Raw genomic sequence first — 25,780 nt, forward strand, 5'->3', positions numbered from 1 at the left:
TTCCTAACCCCCCTGTGACCCAGCTCTGTGGCTGGTCTCCCGAGGAGGCGGGGAGAATCAGAGGGTAAGAGGGCTACGTAATGCCGTCATGAGTTATTGAAAATTTATGTGTGGGAAGCATAATGGACTTCACAGCTCTGGGTTTGGTTGCTGACAGGTTCTACTTACTGGCGGAGGGTTTCAGATTTTCCTGTGTCTCTGCTTCTCTCTGTCTCTTCCTTTCTGGAATTGACTTGCTACAGCAACGTATGATTCATTCACTAAATATTTACAGCTCTCTAACCCACTTGCCTGGGGAATTTTCTTCCCCTGATGCCAGCCTGGCCCCGCTGGATTCTCACGGTAAATTCTGAGGGGAGGAATGATAGCTTTGGGTATATTGTTGGCAATTCAGTACTGCCTGGCTCCTTTGCTGACTTAATTGGCACTTTAATTGGGAGCAAAAATTTACGTTATTGTACACATGTTATAAGGAAGGCATTATGCAAGGTATTTGGGGTGAGCAGGAAATGAAAATGCAGTAAAACTTTCCTGAAGGGCTTTTTAGTCTAGTAAAGTCATTTCTAGGCCTAAAAATCATGTGCTGACTCATTTTTTTTCCCTCTCTGAAGCAATATAGATTATCCAGTGCTCAAAGACACAGTGCATGTGTTCATTTATTTAATAAATACTGGGTGGCTGTTATGTGATCAGGCAACATCCTGCCAATGCCAGCCGGGGGCGATGGAGCCCGAGACCGCTTATCCCCTCTCTTTTACAAATGGGAGAAATGATTTTAAAAGAAACATAAAAATAAATAATATGGTACAAGTTATATTATGCATGAGGAGGCAATAAAGAAAAAAAAAAAAAACCCAAGCCAAACCCCACAAAAAGAACTCAACAAGGGGCTAAGACATTGAAAAGCAGACTAGAAGAGGAAATTTTTTTTTTAAAAAATTTTATTTATTTATTTGGCAGAGAGAGAGAGAGATCACAAGTAGGCAGAGAGGCAGGCAGAGAGGGAGGGGTAGGCAGGCTCCCCACTGAGCAGATAGCTGGATGTGGGGCTCCATCCCAGGACTCTGAGATCATGACCTGAGCTGAAGGCAGAGGCTTAACCCACTGACCCACCCAGGCGCCCCAGAGAGGAGAGATCTTTAAGCAGAATGTTCAGGAAAGGTGTCTCAGAGCAGGTGACCTTTAAACTGAGACATAGTGGGGACAGGAACTCGTCTTGGGAAAAGAGGGGAGGGGAGGACATCCTGGGGAAGAGCGTAATCTAACACGAACTCAAACCAGCAAAAGCAGAAGGGAAGTTTGGCTGCATGAGCAGGAAGTCCAGGGAGCGATTACATATCGGGCATGGCCAGAGTCAAAACCTCAAACGACACAGGCCACCCCGGTCCTGCTCTCCACCTCATGCCTCTGCTCTCTGGAGTCTGTATGTTTTAAAAAGATGACTCTTGCTGCTCAGGGGAGAATGGGTTGTAAGGTATATGACTTAAACTTCAGTAATTACTTCAGAAACTTCTGTAGCAATCTGGGTGGGATAAGACAGTGGCTAGTATTAGGGAGACAGCAGCTAGATAGAAGTGGACAGACAGACGGCATTTCATTTTGGGGGAGGGTGTGGTAAAGCCAGTAGGATTTACCAACAGGAAGTGAGAGAAAGGAAGGAGTAAAACACGATTCTGAGTTTTTGAATTTGAGTACTGGATGTCATTTGTGAAGATGGAGGATTATATGTGGGAAGATTTGCAGAGGGATGGTTTGGGGAGGGAAAGTCAGGAGCTCTGTTTTGTCCATGTGACGTCTGAGCTGCCCGAGAAGCACTCAGATGGAGGTATCAAGGGCCCTGTGGTCTGTGGGAGTGTGAAGCCCAGAAGAGCAGCTTGGTGACAAAGTACACTTTTAGGGTCCTCGGCATGCCACCATGAGTGTGGTGAGAGATAGGGTCCATGGCAGGGTCCTAAGAAACATCTGCGAGAAGGTTGAGAGTGGATTGAGAAGGGGCGGTGAGGAAGTGGGGAGACCAGGAGAAGGCCACAATGCGGATGCCAAGAAAGTGTGTGGTCTCGTGGAGTCGGGGATGGACTTGGTCAAAAGCTCCCAGAAGGGAAGGGCAATAAATATGGGGACAAAATCGTGGGCTTTGACAACTAAGTCTAGCAGTTGAACGTGGACTCGAATCTTGCAATGCTGAAAGGCACAAACAAGTTCACAGCTAGAAGGGACAATACTCTCTTGTGGGGCTGTGATCCTCTGGAACCACTTCCAAAACACATTAACGTTTATTACTGCTTTTCCCGCAATGTCTCTATGTGGGGTGGCAGGGCAAAAACCGTTATTACCATTTCACAGATAAAGAAGTCGAGGTTTAGTGTGGCAAAATTTTATAGCTGTGCGCCCCCAAATTCCTGCTGTCCCAGGCTGGACCGTGCTTCTCAGTCTCTGGTTCCTGTCCTTGCCGGCTCCACGGCCATCTGTCTTGTTCTCGACATTGGATTAGAGCAGAAGTGAGGATGCGTCCCTTTCCCGCCAGACTCTGACAGAGCGGGTGGGATTTTCCCATATTCTCTTTCCCTTTCCAAGAGCAAGAAGCAGAGGACTTTGATGCCCTCATGGATGGAAGGATTTGAAAGCTGGAAGAGTTGGGATCTCTGAATCACCGTGGGAGGGAAGGCTGCCTGCTCCCGAGGAATGCCGATACCGAACTGTGACGAGCAAGTAGCAATATTTTATTAACAGTGAAATTTTGGTGTTTGTTCTACAGCTAGTCTTATCTTAACTAATGGATCTGGGAATATTAAGTGTCTTGTAGAACCTCCCATAGTAAGTTGTGGTGACGTCATCACCAGAACCTAGATAACCCCTTGTTAAGTCTGCTGACGGTCTCCACTGCCCGGGGTACCCCGGGATGTAGGGACAGAAGATGCTCTGTATAGGAAACTCTAAACTGGGGAAGTGGATAGTTGCACCAAAGGCTCATCTGAAAAATAATGTTTCAGATTTTTGAAATAGATGAAATGAAGGGACCCATCCTGGGATCCTTCTCCATCTGTGATGTAATACAAAATAGCCTCTATTAGCTGCTTAATGTCGTGGTTTTTGTGGTCTGAAACTGAAATGCACTCCTAAGAGTAAGCCACCAACAATGTGCATAATGTTTTATCCCAGATGGCTCTGTCCTTTGCCAATTTTTTGTGGAAGTCAACAGCTTGTCTGGGAGAATGCCTAAATACCCTTCCCAGGTCAAAGTTCTCCTCCCGTAACAGCACACTCATGCGTTTTGCTCTAAGAAGAGAACAGCACGGTAAGGAGAGAATCATTCTAGACTAAAGTATAATTAGTCTTTTTTATAAAAAAGGGGAAAAATCCCCATTCTAACAAAAGTATTCAATTTCATTATCCAAGGGATGATGATCCTCATTCATGGATAATGATCAAGAATTTCTTGTTACCAGGTTTGGGGTTAGTACTATTTCTGACGTTTTCTTCTGAAACAATTGCCAGTCTTTGGAGGAAATGATACCAAAAACTTCCACGAGTGGCTCGCCATTTTGAAAAACAGTTTCCCCGTTCACTAGTCTCTGTCCGGAACAGCAGTTTCCTGCTCTCCCTTGCACCCAGCAGAGAACCGTTGCTGTCTTGAACTGGGTACCAGGAAAAGAAGTTGGAGATTTTCCTTTCAACTCGAACTAATTTGTCATGGGTTTTCTGTGGTAGATTTGGTGACTTGGGGGATATCCTAACAGAAGAGGGAGTGGGTTGGTGCACAGAGTGCAGCAGAAGAGTAAATGTGGTGTCCTGGGGCAACTTCGAGAAATGTCCTGCCCAGTCCTATAGAGACACGTGCTAGTAGTTTCTCCTCCATGCCTCATTCCTCTGCGGTTATGGCTTCTTTTAAGTGCAATGCTGCCTCTTCTCTTCGTGGTATGAGGCAGTTTTCCCTTTGCATGAAGAGGGGTCATGGGCAATGGGCAGTCTATAAGCCACTCCTCCCTCCCCGAGCGATGGGGAGACTGAGGCAGAGCCTCTTGGGTCTTGGGTGTGCGGGGGGTGTGTCTCTGAGGTTAGAAATGGAAGCATGGAGTATGGGGAGTTTGTTGGAACAGAAGTTCCCACATCAGAGAGGGTCTAAGCAAGCTGAGGTCCCAAAACCTGAAAAGAGTCAGAATGAAACGGAGATCAAAGATGGGCACTGAAGTTAAATGTGTGGAGTCAAGTACTCATGAAAGAGGGTTGCCTCCATTTCGACCCCAAGCTTTCTAGTTGGGTTCTTCTTTCCAACTTGTCTCTTGGCTCAGGAGGAAGACCCTAAGAGCAAAGCATTGCCTGGTGGGCACGGAGACTGCCCCCTCAGCGGTAAGGGCTGCCCTGAGCCAGCAAGACCCCGCCCATGCTGGAGTCTAAGGCCTTGATGGATCTGACCTTCACTGCCCACCTGTGCGGACCCACCCACCTTTGCCCCACCCCCCCATCCCCCTCCTTATATAGACCTGGAAGCATTTTGGACCCTTCCAGTTAAGTCTTTGAGACACTAGCCCCTGTTTTCCCGTGTCAGCTCCCCTGAAAGAAGTTCCTTTCTTGTCTCACCACACTCGTCTCTCTGCCTTTGGATTCTGTCAGCGGGGAGCCGGCCCAGCCTGGTCTGTCTGCGCCCCTGCGCCCCGGCTACACTCAGAAGGAAAAATCGATATAAACAGAGTAGGATCCAGATCTAAGCCACTGCTTAATTACCAAAATTTGCTCTTGCTTATTATTTTTTTTGAATGATAGTTCCTTAAAATAATTTCTTAGAGTTCCTAATTCTCTTTAAACCTTTCTAGTCTTAAATTACTTTTAGTGTGTGTGTGTGTGTGTGTGTGTGTGTGTGTGTGTGTTGTGTAGATGTATCTCCGTATGGGGAGATCTTTCAGGGTTCCCGTATGAGACTCCAAAAAGCATTCTCTCTGCTGCGAAAGGGGCCAGGATTTGCTCTGATGTCCTTGCTTCCTTCCCTGGGCAGTGGGATCACTCTGGGCAGCTGGAAAGCAAAGCACTGAGGCGTTGGGAATGTGCATCCAGCTGGTAGCCGAACTGAAATTCCGATCAAAGGCATGCTTGCTGCTGTTGAAGAAGCCCCAGGAAACGGGTGGAGGAAGGTCTGCAACAGAGAGATTATAAAACCCTAGGTGAGGTAGCACTAGAGATTTTGAGATTAAGATTTGAGATTCTTTTGCTAGAGGTGGTATCCAGGAAAGATATGCAATGAAAAGATCAAAGTTGTTGTTGTTGTTTTTAATCAGTTTAATTCTCTTATCTCTGGATGGCTACCAAGAGGAATAAAAAATTGTTTTCTTTAACTTAAGGAGGAAAAAAAAAAAAAAAACCCACAACAAAACCTCTAGCAGTTACTTCCAATAGTTTGCCTAAAAAAGCTCATTAACCAATGGTACCTGACATCCCAGAGCACAAGCAGAGGCTGACTTCAAAGCTCAGGGTTATGGACAGCTTGGGCTCACAGGCAAGTGGGGGATGGGGGAAAGGGAGGGGACTTGAAGGGGTTTCTGAAGAGAATTTCTAAGAAAAGAAAGAAAGATAATAGGAAACTGCTGGAGGGACAGGATCAAATCCAAGTGCCCGGGAGGGAAGCTGGGAAAGTTTGTCTCCAAGCCAACCACCTGCCCCTCCCTTGGTTGTTGAAACTATTCATAGTCAAGCTTAATTCAATTTTACTAGGATTTAGGTTACTGGTGGGGGGCCGCTGGGGGGGTTAGTTGTATAGGGGTCTAATTTTACTTTTTGGAGTGACCATTATCAATACAATAAACACAAATAACAGAAAAGGTCTGTGAGAACAATTGTGGAAGAGACACAAGTTGACTCTCTAGGGTATTTTTTTCTCCTCAAAATGATACTTAAATGATATTCCTAGTATCTCTTCAGTGAATGCTGTTTTCCTCAAGATTATCCTTTATTCAGTGCTTGAATTTATATTTCCTTTAGTAAATACAACACTTACAGTAACAGAAGTGAAAAAAAAATCGGTTGAGTCTGAAAGAACATGTTTAGGAAAAGAAGAACCCCCCCCCTTTTTTTTTTAAATAAGATTTTATTTATTTGAAAGTCTCAGAGAGAGGGGCAGGCTCCCCACTGAGCAGGGAGATCTGAGTGGGGCTTGATGCTAGGACCCTGAGATCAGGACCTGAGCCTAAGGCAGATCCTTAACCAATAAGCCACCCAGGTACCCCACAAAAGAATCCTAATAAAAAAGAAAGTAATGGTCTCATCAGTTCCTTCCTTCTTCAGATTATTGATGTGACTGTCTGAGTCTTGTATTCTCCCCCTTCCCTGTTAGTTAGAGACCACCCCTGAGGAAGATGGTGTTGACTCCTTAGTTTTCTAGTCCCAAAGATGCATTCAATCTGCATCACCAGTGATGACAAGTCTAGCAAACAGATTTTTTTTTCTTTCATCTTCTCCTGTATTTTGTTCTGAAAAATGGAGTTTTAGCCAATGTGAAGTTTATCTACAGGTGATTACTTACCACAGCCCAGGCCTTTGAACAGAGTAAACCTGAGGAATCCTTATGGCTGTGGTTTGGACCTTGCTGTTTCCCTTCATTCAGAAAGTCCTGGCTGAGGAACAAGAGGGTACACAGAAGAATTTGGCTTTCAATGAAGCTTCTGGTCTGTAGTTCATTGGATGCATGGAGAAACTTTAGCTTTTATTTAATTCTACCAGACCCAGAGTTTCGTTTGAGTGCACACAAAAAAGTAGAGAATGTATTGGCCAAGAATAAATGTCTTCTAATAATATCAGCTTCTGTTTCCTGTTGGGCTTCAGGCTTCATGTAGGAATATTCAGAACTTCTGATAGTAAATGATTTCCATAATGAAATCCTTCATTTAAGGATGTGGTAAACTGGCTTTTAGTTTGCAGCGTACTTTTTTTTTTTTAATTTCAATACATATGATTCTTTGCATTTGTGAAATGAATTATGATGATTCTACCACAAATGCTGAATGAGGTAGTAGAATTATAAACAATACCTTCTCTCTCTCTCTCTCTTTTTTTAGATTTTACTTATTTATCTGCGAGAGAGAGACAGAGAAAGTGTGATAGAGGGGAGGGTCAGAGGGAGAAACAGGTTCCCCACTGAGCAAGGAGCCCCAGCTGCTGGATTCCAGAGGGGTTGGGGGGAGGTAGGATTTGATCCTGTGACTCAGGGATCATGACCTGAGCCTGAGGAAGGTGCTTAATCCGCCTTCTTTAGAGTGCATCTAGCTTCTTTAGAGCTGGTAAAATTTGAGTTGGAAGTAGGTTAATATGAAAAGGGACAAATAAATATATTTCACTGAAGCTAGCTATGGACGTCTGTAAAATTGCTTAGAACGGTGTGGTTGCTAAGCATCATATTAATTTTTGTTAGTTTTTCTTCCTTAGTTTGCCTGAAATTATTATTTCTTAGACTTTTTAAAAATAATTTTTTATTTTTTAATTAACATATGATGAATTATTAGCCCCAGGGGTACAGGTCTGTGAATCGCCAGGTTTACACACTTCACAGCACTCACCATAGCACACACCCTCCCCAATGTCCATAACTCAGCCACCCTCTCCCTACCGCCCCTTATTTCTTATACTTTACATGTTAGACTATTTTATCAAGTTTGCTGAGGCTGGTTAGTGCAAGTAAGAGAGAAAGCAACATTTTCCCAGTATAAATAAGTAGGTGAAGAAATAAGCAAATAAGTAAAAAAAGTGAGTGAGTGAGAGCGCCTGGGGGGCTGAGTTGGTTGAGGGTGTCTGCCTTCGGCTTGCAGCTCAGGGATTATGATCCCAGGGTCCTGGGGATCCAGTCCGGGTGCAGATCCCTGCTCAGCAGGGAGCCTGCTTCTCCCTCTCCCTACTCCCTGCTCATGTTCTCTCTCCCAATCTTTCTCTCTCAAATAAATGAATAAAATCTTAAAAAAAAAAAAAAGGGACTGAGTGAATAAACACATGAATAAATAAATAGAAGTTATATTGAGAATGACCTCTTCAGATAATTCTTGGAGTGATTCGACTCTCATACTCTGAATGGGTAAGGAGCCCTCGTCCGACACAACGCAGCTGTTTGAACTTGAAGAAATGTGCTCTTCCCTAAGCCTCAACAAACAGTATATCATATATCCAGCTCCACTAAGTGGTTTACAAATGTATTTTTTCTCTTTCCTGTTGCTCTTATAGCCCACACGGCTTAAGAGGTCATTAGAGAAGTTACAAGGAGTTAGGGCTTGGATCACAATCCTGCCGCCTGGATAGATAGCATAGCTGTTAGGAAATGTCCTTGTTTTTCCAAGACTCCATTTTCTCATCTATAAAATGGAGATGATGATAAACCCCTCGTCAGAATGGTCCTGACGATCAAGCCTGACAACGGTGATTCAGGAGGACCTTGAAAGGCAAAGAGTTATAGGAGGCACCGTCGGGGGCTGTAACCGTCCCTTTTTTTTCCCGCAAAGACAAAATGTGAAGGCGCGACTTTTGGCATTAAGTCCACTAGGTTACTTTTGTTACGGATTTGGAGGTCATGGAAACCTGGTAGTGAATGCCACTTTATGCTTAGCTCATTTCTCATTCTCTCTTTTTAAAAAATTTTATTTATGTATTTGAGAGAGAGAGAGCACGGGAGGGGGGGAGGTCGGAGGGAGAAGCAGACACCCTGCGGAGCTGGAGCCTGATGCGAGACTTGATCACGGGACTCGATGGTGGGACTCGGGGATTGTGACCTGAGCCGAAGGCATATGCTTAACCGGCTGAGCCACCCAGGCATCCCTGACATCATTTTTCTTAAAGATGTACTAAGCTGATCAAAGCAAATGATTAGAAGGAGAATTATGTTATAGAAATAACAATTAAGATAATAGTGCACAACTTGGAATCCAATTCTCCCCCTTGGGGTTAAAAGCCAGCGAAAAACAAAACATAGAAAACCTCTTGTGAGAGGGTAAGGAAGAGTAAGGAATATGGACCCCAGTGTTTCAATGCTTCTACAACGGAGCCGTGAAACCCTGGTGTGGAAGCTTAACAAAGGCAGGGAGGTGACGGACATGACCAGACAGGGTTCTCACTGGGGTGACCCACGTGTCCGCACTTAGGTACTTACCTGTGTAAACATCTGAAATATTTACTCGGCCCTGTAAGAGAATTTGAGGACTGTTTTAACTGTTAGGTGAGAAGGAGAGCGGAAAGGCCACCGGTTCCATCCACTTATATCAACTGTGGTTCAGCCTAGGAGACAGAGAAATAACTGATTAACACCAATTAGAAAAAACGAACCCTCCGATGAACTAATGAAATGGGTCAATCCTCCACTTCCCCCAGTGGCTCCCTTGGAGGACAGTCTTGCAGAACGCCCAATTTAAGCTACTGTTTCCCAACCATTAGAAAACCCAAGCGCCTCCCTCATCAGACTACCCTGGGCTTGGCCTGCCCATTCCCAGTTTTCTACGCCACTCCTCTGTAGTTGCAATAAACAAGGATTTCCAGAGCAACCAGCCAGGAGGGGAGAGATGGCTTGTTTTCAAACCCAAAAAGGACACTCACCGTGCTTGTGGAGGGAACTGGGGTTGGGTGCGGCGAGGGAGCCTATGCTCAGAGGTCCAGGATCTGGCACAGAAACACTGTGACCATTGTCTTTAGAGGCAACAAAAGGGGTTGTTGAAAAAGCAAGCTTTAATATAAAGCCAAAAATCTGTGCTTGTCATTTTGTGTTTATTTGGCATTCAAGCATGGCAGTCATTCTCAGCTCTCGCTGCTGGTTATATTTAAAGGAAGGCCCGTCGCCACGGAACGGGAGCCAGCTTCCAGTATCTCACTCTTAAAAAAAAAAAAAAAACCAAAATCCCACTATCGTTTCCACTCCTATGTCCGTCCTTTGAGTTCCTATCTGAACCTTCGGGGCTGGTGAGTGACAGGTCAGTGGGCTCCGCACACCAGAGCCTGCTAACCCTTCTGGACAGTTCTTTGATAACTAGATACACATTTGTGTGTGCTTGGAGAAGGGGGATGCATTCCTTTGCCATTAGGTCAGATTTTCCTGTGCACACACACACACACACTCTCTTTGTGGTTCTAGTTGGGTAGTTCTTGTCAATTGGCAGGAGGAGGGGACTGTAATCATTGTGTCCTTTGTTCCAGCGTCCTGGTTAACAGTGACATTGGGCCTCTGGCTTACGGGAAACCAAGTTAACCTAATCTTGAACATCAGAGGAACTTGGTGGAATTAGGGTTATGTAACTGCTGGGCAGAATGGGAGCTGGTAGGCAGGTGATGGAGGGGTATGGGTAACTTGCCAAGAGGCAACGGTCACTTCTCTGTTAATCGGTGCTTGCAGAACAGACTCATTTTTCCTGTGGTGATCCATTTAAGAACAGCCTCGTTCGTTCAAGTGAACCAATGTCGCTGACTTCGTAGAACAGGGGAAGGGAACGGATGACAGAAAATTCTCTGAATGTAAAAATGAACTCAGATCAACCTTACATGCCAATGGTGAATCGCAGTTTTTCACAGTGTGTTTCATTCATATTACTTTGGATGACTATATAGCTATATTTATAGTTTATCAATTACTTTATTTGATCATCACAATAAATCTGTAAAGAATGAAAATAGGCACCTGCACTCTCCATGTTGAGGAGAAGTTAAGGGATTAGCCCGGGGCCCAAGAAGCTGGCCTGCCAACCAGATCCCCTGATTAGGAATGCCGCCTTCTTTTTCTATGTAACAGCTGACTTCACGGAATATTGACCCGTAGCCAAAACTTAATGATTCAAGAGTTAAAATACAATAAAATGATAAAATGTCGTCCTTTGAAATATCCTCAAGGTACATTCTGATTCAGCAACTCACCCAAGTTCTGACCAGAAAAAGAACAAATGCTGGGGACTGTCATTGCTGCTTCCTGTGGGCGCAACAAGGAGCACCCTGTCCCCCCCTCATTCAGACCCCTTATTCTGGCTGTTAAAACCTGATTTTCAGGGACACCTGGATGGTTTAGCCAGTTAAGGTCTGTCTTCAGCTCAGGTCATGATCCCAGGGTCCTGGAATTGAGTCCCGAATGGGGCTCCTTGCTCAGCAGGGAGCCTGCTTCTCCCTTTGTCTGCTCCTTCCCCTGCTTGTGTTCCCCCTCTGACAAGTAAATAAATAAAATCTTTAGAAAACAAACAAACCAACCAACCTGATTTTCACTTGACCTCAGTGGAGCCCTTCACTTAATTCTGTCTTGAATAAATCTAGGGTGTCTTATCCCTCAAACCTTACATTTGAAGATGACCCAAATGATGTCATCTCCTTTCATCCATGTTGAAAATGTTCACCATAATGGATCATCTCAGGCTAAGTGCTATTGGAGTTCCTGGCCTAGGGAACCTACTCAAAATCCTTCCTTCCTTCCTTTCTTTCTCTTTCTTCTCTCTCTCTCTTTCTTTCTTCCTTTCTTTCTTAGATTTTATTTATTTGTCAGAGACAGGGAGAGAGAGAGAGAGAGACAAAGAGAGAGAGAGAGAGATTGCACAAGCAGGGGGAGCTACAGGCAGGGAGAGAAGCAGGTTCTCTGCTTGCAGGACTCAATCCCAAGACCCTGGGACCATGACCTGAGCTGAAGGCAGCCGCTTAACTGACTGAGTCACCCAAGTGTCCCTCAAAATCCTTTCTTAACCAAATTTCAGAAGACCCAATGAAAGCTGAAGGATGTAACTATAGGATCTTATGATACCCCAATCAGTCAACCAGATGGTTAAAGCATAGCTATTCTGTGAATAACAGTCTTGATCTATAAAGGAAAAGCCTAGTGACTCCTTATATCTTGAAGAAATTAGTTATTCATTAAGTATTCATTCATGGTGAACGACATGACTGGATTATTTCTTTTTGGGGTTTTATTTTCCCAAACACCTTTATAAACTGATATTTTGTAGAATATTGAATATAAATATTTAAGAGACTCAGTAAAACTCTGGTTCTGAGCACTTCCTGTTTCCAAAATTGTGTTTGTTTTCCAGTGAGAATGCATGGTTATCCATTTTCAAACTCTGGTTTGCGTGGATTTTAAACAAGTCTCCCCTGGAGGTAGGAGTGCCAGGGCAAGAATTAACCAGATTGTAATCTTTGCGCCTGGCAGTCTGACATCACTTGTAAGCGCTGCCAAAATTCCTTTGGAAGCAGATGTTCCTAGAGGGGGAAACGGGAATCATTTAACCTCATATTTGTTGGTTAAAAGCTGATTCATGGGAAATACAAGAACTTAGGTTACGATTCCAAACAATTCACTAGAGATATACCTTTTCAGAGAGAAAAAACATGGTTACTTTTTTAAAAACATTTTTTCCTCTCTCCCAGAATTACTCATGTTTTACATGTCATACTTTCCCACCTACTCAGTGTCAGGGAGGGCTTCTCATGCATTTGTCCCCTTCCCATTGCAATAGCTTCTGTGTCAGCACGTAGGTAATTTATAGATTTTAGTAATTTTCCAATTGCTAGTCTAGCACCCAAATATTCACTCCAGAGGGTGCCCGAGTGGCTCATTTGGTGAAATGACAGACTCTTGATTTTGGCCCAGGTCATGATCTCAGGGTTGTGGGATTGAGCCCCAGGTGGGACTCTGCCCTCAGCGTGGAGCCTGCATAAGATTCTCTCCCTCTCCATCTCCGTCAGCCCCTCCCCGCCCACTCACATTCTGCAAACACACAGGGGTGAACTCTCTCTCCCAAAGAAAACAAAAACAAAATAACAACTTCAAGACCTCTTTCTTATATTTGTATATTGTCTCTTTAAGGAAAAAAGAAAGTGGTCCACAGGACCAAGTTTGTTGATAACTTACTAGCAAGGAATATAGCGGGGTCCATGGCAACACTGAGTATAATGGCCTTTGGTTACTACCATGAGTGAGTGTGTATTGATACATGTATCAGGTGAATATTACCTCTCATTAAAAAGAAAAATCAAGATTTTTAATGTTTTTTTTTTTTTTTTGCTTTCAAGGAACACATGCAATTTGGAACATAAAGCTGAGTGAAACTGATGGAAGACTAATTTGTACTTGTCTAAAGCTCCAGCCAGTTACGATTTATGTTTTGGCAGTTCCTATTTCTTCATTGGCAGTTACCATTAAGCTGAATGAGTAATCAACTACTGGTAGGGATGTAAGTTCATCCAGAGGTGAACTCTTTAGGCAACTGCTGAAGCGTCTTACCCAGGAAGTCTTGGGGACCTTTTGTGTAATTTGTGGTGTGTTCTGTAGTTTTTCTGCGTTATTAGAATTTGCTTGTTATGTATTTCAAAACTTGAAATATGTTAGAACAACTTTCCTCCAGAAATTGCAGGATAGGGGAATTCTATAATGCCATATATAAATCTCACTGAATGTTAGTAGCTATTCCAGAAATATCAAGCTAGTACTCCATTTTTTTTAAACTTGAGAACACAAGTCAGCATGTATCTGATTTAATAAATGGAAAGATCTCTATAGATGCTCCCTCTTTAGAGTTCAAGCTTATATGTTTATTTCCAGAGTCTGTTCCAACACCCCATTGATGTTACGATGGAAAGAATGAGCACTGGGTAGAAGAACAAAATGCAGAAAACAGGGCCGAGACTTACCTCCTCTCTCTGAGTCCGTGTCTGAAAAAATTGATTTGCTCTTAGATGAACCAAATAATGCCCTCTCTTCAAAGAGGGCAAGTTACTGCCTGCTCAAAATTTCTGAGGTAGCTTCAAGAATAAATTGATTAACATAGTCAATCACAGTTGTTGTTTTTTAAAGCTTAATATCAGTTATGCCAAAATTCAGGATCACAGGCTCTTTTCAGCATCCCTTGAGTTTTTCTTTAAAGATCTTTCTTTCTTTCTTTCTTTCTTTTTTAAAAAATTTATTCATTTGACACTGGGGGGAGGGGGGAGGGGGGTTGGGAGAAGGGGGTTGGGGTTATGGACATTGGGGAGGGTATGTGCTTTGGTGAGTGCTGTGAAGTGTGTAAACCTGGCAATTCACAGACCTGTACCCCTGGGGATAAAAATATATGTTTATAAAAAATAAAAAATAAAAAAATAAAAAAAAATTTATTCATTTGACAGACAGCGATCACAAGCAGGCAGAGAGGCAGGCAGAAAGAGGGCAAAGCAGGCTCCCCCCTGAGTAGAGATCCCGCTGCTACAGGGCTCCATCCCGGAATATGACCTGAGCGGAAGGCAGAGGCTTTAACCCACTGAGCCACCCAGGCACCCCAGCAATCCCTTGAGTTTTGAAAACTCTCTTTAACATCAAGATATTTAAATGATCCTTATCTACAGGTCATCTCATTTTTAGAAATCCAAAAGTGAACCCACAGATCATTTCAGATACCCTAAGGGAATCCTGGCAGGACATAAGAATTAAACCTTTGATTACAAAGATACACCCATTGTAGAATAAGCATTTTCTGTCTTCCAAATACCCAGCTCTAGAATATTCTCTTACTTGGTTTACGATGCAGAATTTGCCTGAGATTTGCTGCTTGCCTGAGTGCCCGAGTATCTTCTTACTTGCTGTCTTGGGCGACCAGTTGCTCTGATTTGACTGGGACTGAGGCATTTCTCAGGACTCCGGACTTTTTGTGCTAAAACTGGGTCAGTCTCAGGCAAATTGCTGAATCACTTTCTGAGCCAAGTCCTGGCTGCGTTATCAGGTATCTTTACAGCCTGGAGGTCAGCGTACAAATCAGCATCCCCACATCTGAGAAAAAGCAACATTACTGCATAGTTCTCAGCACATGGTGGGGTCTCCTCAACCTCCCCATTCTAGTGCTTACCAGGGTCCATTCCAAATAGATTTTCATCTCTTCCAAAGCTTCCATTCAAAATTCTGGCTCTGACTATTGACATTTCCAAGAGTGGCCTGAGAAATGATGCATCCTCCTTATTTTCTTTATTTCTTCTATATTTATTGCTCAAGCACTTTGCACCAGGCATCGGGTTAAATGACGTCAATGAGGCAGACCCTGCTCACCACAGGCATAGCGTCTGGTAAAGCAAATATGGAAACCAGCAATTATTTACAAAGCTTTGTCCCTTGGTCAGGTCCAGCCAAGACAAAGCTATCATCCTGGAATAAATTCTGTTAGCTTAACACTCCTCACTGTTACAGATTTGCAATTTAGCATTATGCTAATTGGTCATATGAAGAATGACTTTGTGCTTTTCTTTTTAAGAAAAAAAAAAAAAAAGCGAAGACGGTCTCTTACACCATGCAGTCTTCACAATGGCTGAAAAAACATGTCTGTGCCCTTGAACAAGGGTGCTTGTTTGTGGTGGACAGTGGGAGTTGGAAGCAGTTTTTAGTACCTCTTCTCAGCCTTGTAGGTTTTCTGGTAACATTATACTGTTCCTATCATCTAATTAAAATATTTGGATCTCTTTCTATCAAGGAGGATTCTTGGCTGTCTTTGTAATAGAGGGGAAATACTTCTCTTTTCTCATATACTAACCCTCCCAAGGGAGCATTTTTTAAAAGACTATAAAGTATTTTGGTTTTCAGAGGACCATTGTTCCCAAATTGGCTGTGAACCAGGGAAATGTTTCTTGCCCTAAGCTGCTTCAGTGTCCTACCACCGGACCTGCCCCATTACTCCTGACTTTTGCAATGAAGTCTTAGGGAAATATTTGTAGCGGGAGTGGGGGGATGGGTGGTGTTGGTTTTTGGTCTATTTCACAGCCTTACTTCAGAATCTGACATCTTAGAAAAATTTGGTACTCAAAATTCTCTTTTTACCTTTACCTACCCTCCCAGTTTTCCCTTACTACCTTAAATAATGTGTAAAACAAAAAGTCTTCAGGTTTAATATATGTTGCTAGGGCAACCAGGGAGAACCACACAGGAATTAAACTAAAGCCAAGGAACTGAGCTCAGCTTCTTGGGTGAGTCTTAGTCTTGGCTGATGCCAGATCTAGCAGGAATGAGTTGAAGTCTATTTAGCCCTGGATGGAGGGAGAAGCCTGTTTTCTGAAACTCCTCCGGGAAGCACACCATCTTGTCATAGTGGGAAATTGCTGGTGTGTCCCTTCTGTTTCTTGTCTCATGGAATGGCCAGTCTTTTTCCCATATTGGCCTTCTCTGCAGACGTTTTCACAACAAAGACAACTCTCTAGGTCATCTTTCTGGATGACTAAGCCATTCTGAAATGGGTATCGTGAGGATTAAATGGAGATAGGACAGTTTTTTTGAGAGTTATAAAGAATTACAGAAATGTTAGTTGTTTTTTGGAATTTGGGAAGAAAGAAGGATAAGAGGAGGGGAAGAAAGGAGAGATGCTACATTTTTGACCTTGAGTTGACCTGAGGTGGTGCTGGAAGGAGGGAAACCTCACACAGGCAGTGAAACATGGTCCCGCTGGGTATTCTAACTACTTGTCAAGTTTGCCTCGAAATGGTCCTAAATATGGAAATCCTTCCTAAAGAGACATTTATTTTGTTGTTGTTCAGAAAATGAAAAAGGGGGTACTTGGGTGGCTCAGTTGGTTAAGCATCCGACTCTTGATCTCAGCTCAGAGTCTTGATCTCAGGGTTGTGAGTTCAAGCCCCTCTGTTAGGTTTCATGCTGGGTGTGGAGCCTACTTAAAACAAAACAAAACAACAAAAAACAACAAAAAAACATTAAAAATAACAACAACAAGATAGTTAAGAAGTTAGTGGAAAGAGTCAAATCTGGTATGTTTTAGAAAAGGCCCAAATGTATACAAGTTTTCTATTGATTAGAAAAGCAATTTAACTTCATGAAAACTCACTTTGAGGTAGAAAGACACATTACTTTTGAACTTTATCGACTATTTCAATCATAAAAGTAGGCCATGTTTATGCTAGATTACGCAGAAAATACAGATGGAAGTTTGTTAAAAAATCCATCATCTGAGGGCAATCACTGTTATCACCTTAAGTATTGCCTACCATTTTTCTTAAAATTATGTTCACTCGTCATTCTTCCGAAATTCCCTTTATTGGAAAAAACAAATAATTTCATACTTTTTTTACTCTTTTGGTATTTACCTCTAAATACATGTTTACATTGTTACTGTATGTTATTCTGTGTTTATATATGTTACTGTATGTATTACATTTTCACTGTATTGTAACTGTATGTTACTATATGGGATTTAAAGGTGAGATTCAAAGTTGAACTATATGGTATGCTATGATTAATTTTCCTTTTTTGGAACAACTTGGCAATTAATGATGATCTTGATCTTCTTATTTATTTTTTAGGTGTAAATGGGTAGATCTAAGTTTTGTCAGCATGGAAGTTATACAGTATTGAAAAACCACTACAAAACAGAATACAAATTATATATTTTCAAAAGGTGGAAGGAACCAGGATTCCTAAATCAGAATTTGGAGGAAAGTCATATACATATCAGGTACTTTCCTTTTGGGCTTTATGTTATACACAATTGTTATTCTATATGGGTTTGATTGTTTTAGCAGCTAGCATGGTATTATTTAATTTCTCATCATAGTCCATCCCTTATCTAAGGTGCTATTTTTTTCCTCTTTGTTTTGGTCTCTATGGCTCATAGTAAAGGCTTTTCTCAGGTGTTTGGTTATACTAGGTTGTCTGCTCATTTGTAAGAGTCAGGGTCTAAAGAGCTAATTAGTAGTCTTAGTGTATGACCTTTTCTGTAGGGTACTCTGGTTGGCCCCATGTCAATATTTTTAGGGATTTTTTGGGGAGGGAGGGAGTTAGTAGATTTCCCAGAGAGGGCTCTTTCAACTTTTATCTGAAGAGTGAATTCCTGGCTGCTGGTGTTCTGAGCATTGAGTGGAGAAAGCCAGCTGGAGGGTCTCAGAATTTGGTATTTATAGGATCACTGAATCCCTCTAGTATAACAATAGTTTAATTTCTAGTTTTTACATTCCTAATGATGTTGATAGATTTCCTTATATTTGTTTTTAAGTTAAATATATTTTTGTGTGAGTATTCCGCCCCCATTTTGAGAACAAGGATTGTAAAGTTCACAGGGGAAAAAGTGAAAGGAGCTGACACAAGCTGAGGTTCCAGCATGTTCTGGAACCTTGCTGGGTGCTTTACATGCATTGTCTCCTTAAATTTGGCTCTCAAAACTACCCACACAGAGTGTCAGACAAATACACATTGCTATAAAATGGGAGAGCCACTTTTAAAATTTTATTTTTACACATCCAGAGGGCAGGAGATGTGTTTTATATTTTAGCCTTTCTTCCTCAGAAATATAACTAAGACAGATGAATTTCCAAAATCATTAAACAAAACAGCCCTCTTCTGAAAATAACAATTTTTTAAAAAGCCATTTTGAAGTGTCAATAAGGAAATACTTTTTGTCTTAACTTGGTTGTTATCAAATGCCTCTCACAGTAGGTAAGTTGTCAGTGTTGTCTTTGTGGGTTGATCTCTCCAAGTGGGAAAGAAGGTAGGGAGCTGGCCCACGAGGGAGTGTAGGGATGGAAATAAGGGTCAACCTGTGGATTTATTATGCCACACAACAAATCTCCTAATGCTCTAAGAGGAAAAACAAGCATGGCTTTCCACTCAGTGTTTCTCAAGATTTTATTGAAAACACAGGTTAGGTAAATTCAATTCAACACATGTGCAATGACCCAATTGCTTGTGCTTATCTTACCTGACCTATCAGAGGCACCCAACACATTTGATGATGCCTTTTCCACCTTGAAACACTTTTCATCATTGGGCATCTGGGATACCACAGCTGCTGATACTCCTCTACCTCTCTGACCACCCCTTCTCGGTCTCCTTTATCACTTCTGGGCTGACAACTCCAAAATTTATAGATCTGGTCTAGACTTCTTTGATTTAGATTTGATTTTGATTGATTTAGACCACAATATAATAAAATGGTTGAAAGCCAAAGACTAAGAGAGCATCTTGAAAGCTGCAAGAGAGAAGTGACTGTTATGTACAAGGGTGCTTTAATAAGATTAACAATTTCTCATCAGAAACCATGGAAGACAGAGGGCCCTGCAATGACATATTTAAGTGCTGAAAGAAGAAACAAAAAAACCCATCAGCAAGAATTTGATATCTGATAACATTGTTTTTCAAAAATGAGGGAGAAATGGAAATTTTTTTTTTAAAAGATTTTATTTATTTGACAGAGATCACAAGTAAGGCAGAGAGGCAAGCAGAGAGAGGGGGAGGAAGCAGGCTTCCTGCCGAGCAAAGAGCCCGATGTGGGGCTCCATCCCAGGACCCTGAGATCATGACCTGAGCTGAAGGCAGAGGCTTAACCCACTGAGCCACCCAGGTGCCCCAGAAATTAAAATATTAAGACAAGATAAACAAAAGCTAAGGGATTTCATTAGCGTAGACCTGTCCTGCAAGAAATGCTAAAGGGAGTCCTAAATTTAAGTGAAAGGACATTACATGGTACTCAATGCAGTTTGAAGAACTAAAGATCTTGGGTAAGGTTAACTAAAGAAACTGAATAATGTTTTGTATGATATAATGGAGAATTTATCTGGTCTTTGTTCCTAGCTCCAGGCAGAGCTTAACCTGACCCCACCCCAGTTTCCTGCTGGTATGTCTTTGTTATGTTAATGAGGCAACTCACTGGGGGGTTGCTTCAGGAAGCAGGCTGGTTACCAGGAAGATCAACCACGTGATTAGATGATTGGAACTTTGGACCAGCCCTGCCTCTAGGAAGGGGACATGAACTGGAGATCGAGGTCAATTGGTTTAATCAATTATGCCTACATAATGCAGTCCCGATATAATCTCTGCACACGGAAGCTTCCTGCTTTGTGAACACGGGATAATGATGTGCTCATATTCCACAAAAGGAGGGCATCGATGCTCAGTGTCCTCCTCCCTCCTCCCTTCTTCCAGACCTTGCCCTATGTATCTCTTCATTTGGCTGTTCCTGATCTGCATCCTTTATAAAAAAAAAAAACTATAAGAGAAAATACAGTGCTGTCAGTAAATTCTGTGAGTTGCTATAACAAATCATCAAAACTGAGGGGGTTGTGGAAATCTCTGAATTTATAGCTGGTCAGTCAGAAGTGTGGGTAGTCCCCAAGACTTGTGACTGCCTTTGGAAGAGAGGGCAATCTTGTGGAGAACTTTACCCTTAACCTGTGGGCTGTATGCTAACTCTGGGTAGTTAGTGTCAGAACTGAATTACAATATACCCACTTGGGGTGGAAATGGAACACATTATGTTTTTGATTGGTGACACTACTTTGAATTCCCTCTGTGATTTGAAAGATGCATAAAATTCATGATAAATCTATGCTATTTGGCACACAATGTATAAAAATGAGGACAGATCCAGGCAAACGAACATTCTTTATTACCATGAAGTGTTGGTTCTACATATAAGATGACTGAAACGAGTGTGTGGAGAACTCCCTCAGCCTAGAGCCACCACACCTGAGCACATACCTTTCTCGTAACCCTCTTGACCTACTCTCGCTCACCCCACTGATGGCAAGGAAAGGTATTTGCCCAGGAAAAGAATTCCAAGGAAAGCAAAAGTGAGTTTCTCTTTGAGGTCTAGAACAGAGAGCTGGTTTAATTGGTCCTTTTCAGATATTTTCACGGAGGATCTGTTCTCAAGCAAGAGCAGCCACGAAGAGACTTCTGGAAGAATGGAATGCCAGAGAAACTGTTTACCTACTGCCATTTGTGTTCCAACAAATGTTCTTGCCTAAGACTTACGCTTAGCAGCCTTCCTCCTTAGGAAAAGCCATCTGCACGAGACAGCGGCACCAGAGATGGAGAACATGCACGGCCTGCGTTCCTGCTCCACTTGCAGTTACTGAACCGATTAACATTGGGAGGAGGATGAGGTATTGTCATTACTTACCCTGACTCATAAGCCACTGATATTTTCATCAAAATAAAACACACATACACATATTTTCCAATGCTCTGTGGCATACTAATGTTACTGAGCATCTCTTCAGGCAAAAAGAGAATCCTTTGCTTATTGAAGGCACAGAACATTTACACTGTTAGACATGCCCTTCAAAGATGTTGGCCAATTCCAGTAGCCTTGTTATTGAATCAAAGAAGCTGCCCAACCCTGGTGTTTCTTCTCCATCTACCCATTCTCCCATTTACTCTATTTATGTCATGAAACCTGGGAAAATTAGAATAACATGATGAATGAAATAAAAATATCCTCCACAATTCCATGATTTAGAGCATCACCATTTTGGTGTATTTTTTCCTATACACACTACCCAAATATTCATCAAATTGGGACTATTCTTACACTCTCTAATAATCTGATTTTTTTTTTTGCTTGATTTATGCAAATATCTTCCATGTTGAGATATATATCTCTTTCTCAACCTTTCTCAACAAAGGCTTCTTAGTATTCCAGCCTACCATATCATGCCATAAGTAGTTTAAGTGTTCCTTTATTAGTGTCCATTATGCCCTTTCTAATACTATAGACAAGTCTGCATGAACATCCTTATTTATATATCTTTAGGGTCTCAAAAGTGGAGGTGGCCCCATCACAACATAGTGTCCCAGCATAGTCCATGGCAGCAGAGTCCCAGATGGCAGAATTCCAGGTTTCCAAGGTGCCCAGAGAACTTCTTCCTGGGTGTTGGTGTCTCATAGCTAATGTGTGTTGTTGGGGATGATGAATCCAAATGTTGCCAGCTTCTTCTTACCATACTTGGCCTTATCCCAACTCTGCAAATCTGCCCTTTTGGGGCCAGGAGGACCCCCAAGTCCCACCCTCAGGTGATTCTTTGTATCATGGAGACAGAGGCCTCAATCCTGGGAGCAAAAGATTTTTCTTTGACAGAATCCTTAAATTCAGCTGCTTTTAGTCTTCCAGGGCTTATAGCAGAGTTTAACTGCTGTGGTGTTACCTCAGCGGCTCCAACCAACCAAGCTGCCATTAATTTCAAGCCCTGAGACTTGAACTTCCCCTACTATGTAGAGAAATCCATATATCTGACTTACCAGTAACAAGTTCCCTAGACTTAACCTTGTTAAAAGAATTCCATAGCCTGATAGTCTTCAGATCAGTATCAGCATCATCAACCTACTAAATCAAAACTCTGTAAGTCTGAGAAGCTCTGCACTATCTTGGTTTAAGGAGGGCCCAACTGAACCTCATCCTGGAAGGCTAGGATTAAAGCTGGACTTCAGGTCAGTATACAGATTCCCTGGGGAGCTTGATGAAATGCTGACTCTAATTCCGTAGGTCCGGTTTGGAGCCTGAGATTTTGTGTTTGTAACTACATTCCAGGTGACGCCAGTACTGTTGGTCCTTGGACCACATTTTGAGTAGCAAGAGGATAGCAGTTCTTAAAATTTGTCAGACTGTATTACCTGAAACACTTGTTAAAATACAGATTCCCTGGCTCCAGCCTAGACCTGCTAATTCAGATTAACCAATTTTTCAGGTGACTTTGGCATTTAGATAAATTTAAGAAATGCGAAGGCAGGGATCAGCACTGAATGTGGCATGGCTCCTAGGTGGTGAGGGGATGAGGCACCAGAGGCAGCTGAGTGAGACTTGGGGACAGATACCCACGGAAATGCCTTTGTTGCTCACCTCCAAATGGGGTGGTGGGGGTGGTGGGGTGTCTGAGCGCCCACTAGTGGTCATATCAGGTCAGGACTTGCCTCTGTGTTGATGTCCTGCAGAGCCTCTCAGTTTCTTTCTCTAGTGCCTCTTGAGTGTTTATAGCATTTTCATGAACTGTAAATCAACCCCAGACTCTCTGAGCACAGACCTTCAGCACTGTTCCAAGTTCCCAAAAATGCCATTCTTGAAGTGCTGGAGCCCGAGAGATTCTGCTATGGTTCTGCCAAGGAATTGGCTCCTTATGCAAACAAAACACACAACCCAACACCACGTGGGAATCCAGTGGTTCTTGGAAGAGCAATGAGAATGGAGGGAGTGATCGCCTCTGTGGACTCTGAGTTTTTGTCCACTCTTTGGAACTTTTATTTGATTCCTGTTGCTATCAACACGTCGACCTCCAGGGTGTGCTGATTCTCCTTTCTCACCAGCTCTAGCGCAGACAAAAGCTACTAATTCATTTATTCATTCACTGAACATATCATTATGCAGCTCATAATTGCCAAGTACCTGGCTAGACGCTGCGATTCAAAGGCTCGAGTCGAGTAACATAAAGAGCTTATAACAGTGTCAGATATAAAGCAAGCGCTAAATCGTGAACTCTTCCATAGGCAGGGAAAAGGGAGATATTTTGCTGTAGTAAGGACTCAACTGATGGGGCTGCTTACTGCTGCAAGTGTTGACTTGTCATCTTTCTCCTTTGAACAGACTGACTCCATGTTACTTCAAGAAAGATTCATTGAAAGAAGGAAATAAAAGACACAGATATAGTGTTTTTAAAAACATTTTTTAATGAAGAAATAATTCCATTCCAAAATATAGACACACAATTAAATAGTTTAATCACTTCAAAATATAACATGTCTCCCGGAGGTTCCAGCACGCACACACACACACACAAAACAATACTTAACAGCAATACAAAAAAACCCATACAATAGTAGTTTTGTTACAATACCAGTGAATATTGTGAAATCTTTAGTGTCTCTGAATTGGTTATTTCAAATGGTGTCAAATGCCAGTAGTCATAATTAAAAACGTCTTACAGTTAATTAGCCTCAAGATGGAACATTTCTGATTTTTTTTCTCTTTTTGGTTCAAAAGTAAAAATGCCCTTTCTTCTGAGGACACAGTGGAGTGAGTTCTTGTTTGTGGCTCCTTGCGCGGAATCAAACCAAGGTAATTGCAGCAACCAAAGGTCGCCGTATTTACAAGATCTATCTACAGTTAACAGCCAAGAACTAATAAGGGCGGACAAAGATGATCAAAATAAAAGCAGACATCAGTGCTAAATTATGATGCAACAGTTTGGCTCATGCATATAAGAAAATACATAGTATATCACAACAAAGGCCACACTCTTAAGCAATTCAGTTCACATTACTACTTACAAATGAACCTTCCCTGCCTTATAGAGATCACTCGAGAATCCATTTTTCACAATCTCCAGCACATCTCTCTCTGACCAACTGAACTTACCCTGACTTGCGTCCTGACCAACCGCAACTGATTCCTGAATCTCATACAGCAGATTTTGCCCTGCCCCCCTCCCTACCTCCCTCCTTCCCTCCCTCCACACGGCACCATGGGGGTGGTTGGCTGTGTTAGACCAGTGCTCATTAATAGGCCATCATCTCTGGTGGAGATGGATGTGCAATTTATTGTGGAACAAGAAAGAGAAAACACCCGCAAGATAAAAGTATCTCGCGGACAGGACAGGTGAAACCGTCTGGATTTGCACTTAGAACAGGTCCCAAAAGTAAATTTGGAGAGCCAAGGAAAGAAACCCCCCCAAAACCACAAAAACCCAAAACAATACACGCCATTTTGTCTCGGCTACAGGACAGGGGTGCTTGGGTCTGGTCTCAGTGCTGACGTGGAGCTAAGAGAAAGAAAAGGCGGCTGGTTAGTCAGGAACTGGTCATTGGCGGCAGTTTCCAGAGTCCTTGCAATGGCTTCTACGATGCTAGTGACAACCGTGTCATGGAGTTGGCAATGAAAGCTATGACAAGGGGGAAGGTTATCAGCAAAACGGTTCGAACCTTAGACAAGCATTTTGATGTCAAAACACAGAGTGACAACAGATGTCAGCTCAGTCCGGACAGGGGCTGAATGCCACTTGCAGCATCCGAGTTCCGAGTTCCAGAACTATCTGGCTATGAGTTAGAGCTGACGGCAATGTAGGTAGCTGGGATGGAGTGGTTTTAGGTACTGAGTATGAGGCACGAGTGGCCACCTGCTCCATCTAGAGAGGTATGGTTTCACAGACGATGGGCGGTGGGAAGGAGATGAACGTTAAGATAAACCAACAAAACTCATAATAAAATCCATCTGTGCAAAGAAATCTGAGAACTGTGCAGTTGTGCCCCTTTGGTGTAAGCCTGTTCTTGGGGACATTTGTCAGGCTGCTTCTCTGGGAGAAGTAGGAAGACGCACATCAACGGACAGCGTGGGCTTCTTACTAACACCAACCGAGAGCTTTGCTATCGCCGAGGCAAGCGATTTTGTTCCAAAGGGCAGCCAAGGACATGGTTTCTGACCAGACGCAGACACGCCCTCTGGAGAGGGACCGGGCAGGTGTCAGGATGTCTGTTCTCAGCTGGGCACACACCAACCACCACCTATGTGGTGGGTGGGAGAGGGTTTTTGCCAGCCCCGGGAGCAAAATCAAATTGCTGAAGCTTTGAGGTTGACTCAGAGCCTTTCTTGCTTATCCTGAACCAGGACTATTTAGAGATCCTATATGCAACTCTATTCTAAAGCAGTGGTTCTCAACCTTTAGCATGCATCAGGAATCACCTCAGGGGCTTCTTAAAGGGCAGATGGCTGGGCCCAATCCCCAGAGTTCCTGATGCAGCAGGACCTGGTGGGGGTTTAAGAATCTGCATTTCTAAATAAATTCCCAAAGTGATGCTGATGCTGCGGATCCAGGGCCCCCACTTTGAGAGCCACTGTTCTAAAATGACGTTCTCTTCTTTCTTTTAAAGGAGACAGGAATTCCAGAGAAGCTGCGCATTTACGAATAATGTATTCAATAAGTTGCCGGATTTTATTTCATCCAGTTGTGCAACAAGTAGATCCTGTTGTCATGTCCCCCGAATCCCTAAGGGAGGTCTTTAATGCTCCCTGACAAGGGCCCTCAGAAAGGAGCCTTTCATTCTTCCTTCTTCGACGGTGCTTTTTGCCCATCAGCTTTT

General features: G+C 42.8%; 1 protein-coding gene and 1 long non-coding RNA gene across 14 annotated transcripts in view; both read right to left on the minus strand.

Moving 5' to 3' along the window:
* Positions 1-980: 980 nt before the first annotated feature.
* LOC131811636 (uncharacterized) lies at positions 981-14,977 on the minus strand. The gene is made up of 5 exons (XR_009346029.1): positions 14,468-14,977; positions 9,556-9,645; positions 9,116-9,240; positions 6,512-6,602; positions 981-5,128 (listed from the first exon to the last, which is right to left on the minus strand). It is a non-coding gene; the product is annotated as an uncharacterized LOC131811636 (long non-coding RNA).
* Positions 14,978-23,351: 8,374 nt separating this feature from the next.
* The window catches only part of DTNA (dystrobrevin alpha), a 354,355-nt gene continuing 351,926 nt past the window's right edge, over positions 23,352-25,780 (minus strand). For 12 of the 13 annotated variants that reach the window (XM_059139254.1, XM_059139255.1, XM_059139256.1 and 9 more), the window contains one exon: positions 23,352-24,465. In XM_059139254.1, coding sequence (XP_058995237.1) covers positions 24,325-24,465 — 141 coding nt within the window. In that variant the 3' untranslated portion in view covers positions 23,352-24,324. The remainder of the gene's footprint in view (positions 24,466-25,780) is intronic. The other variant, XM_059139263.1, reaches the window with a different exon arrangement.

The sequence above is a fragment of the Mustela lutreola genome, chromosome 11, assembly GCF_030435805.1.
Source record: "Mustela lutreola isolate mMusLut2 chromosome 11, mMusLut2.pri, whole genome shotgun sequence".
NCBI classification, from domain to species: domain Eukaryota; kingdom Metazoa; phylum Chordata; class Mammalia; order Carnivora; family Mustelidae; genus Mustela; species Mustela lutreola.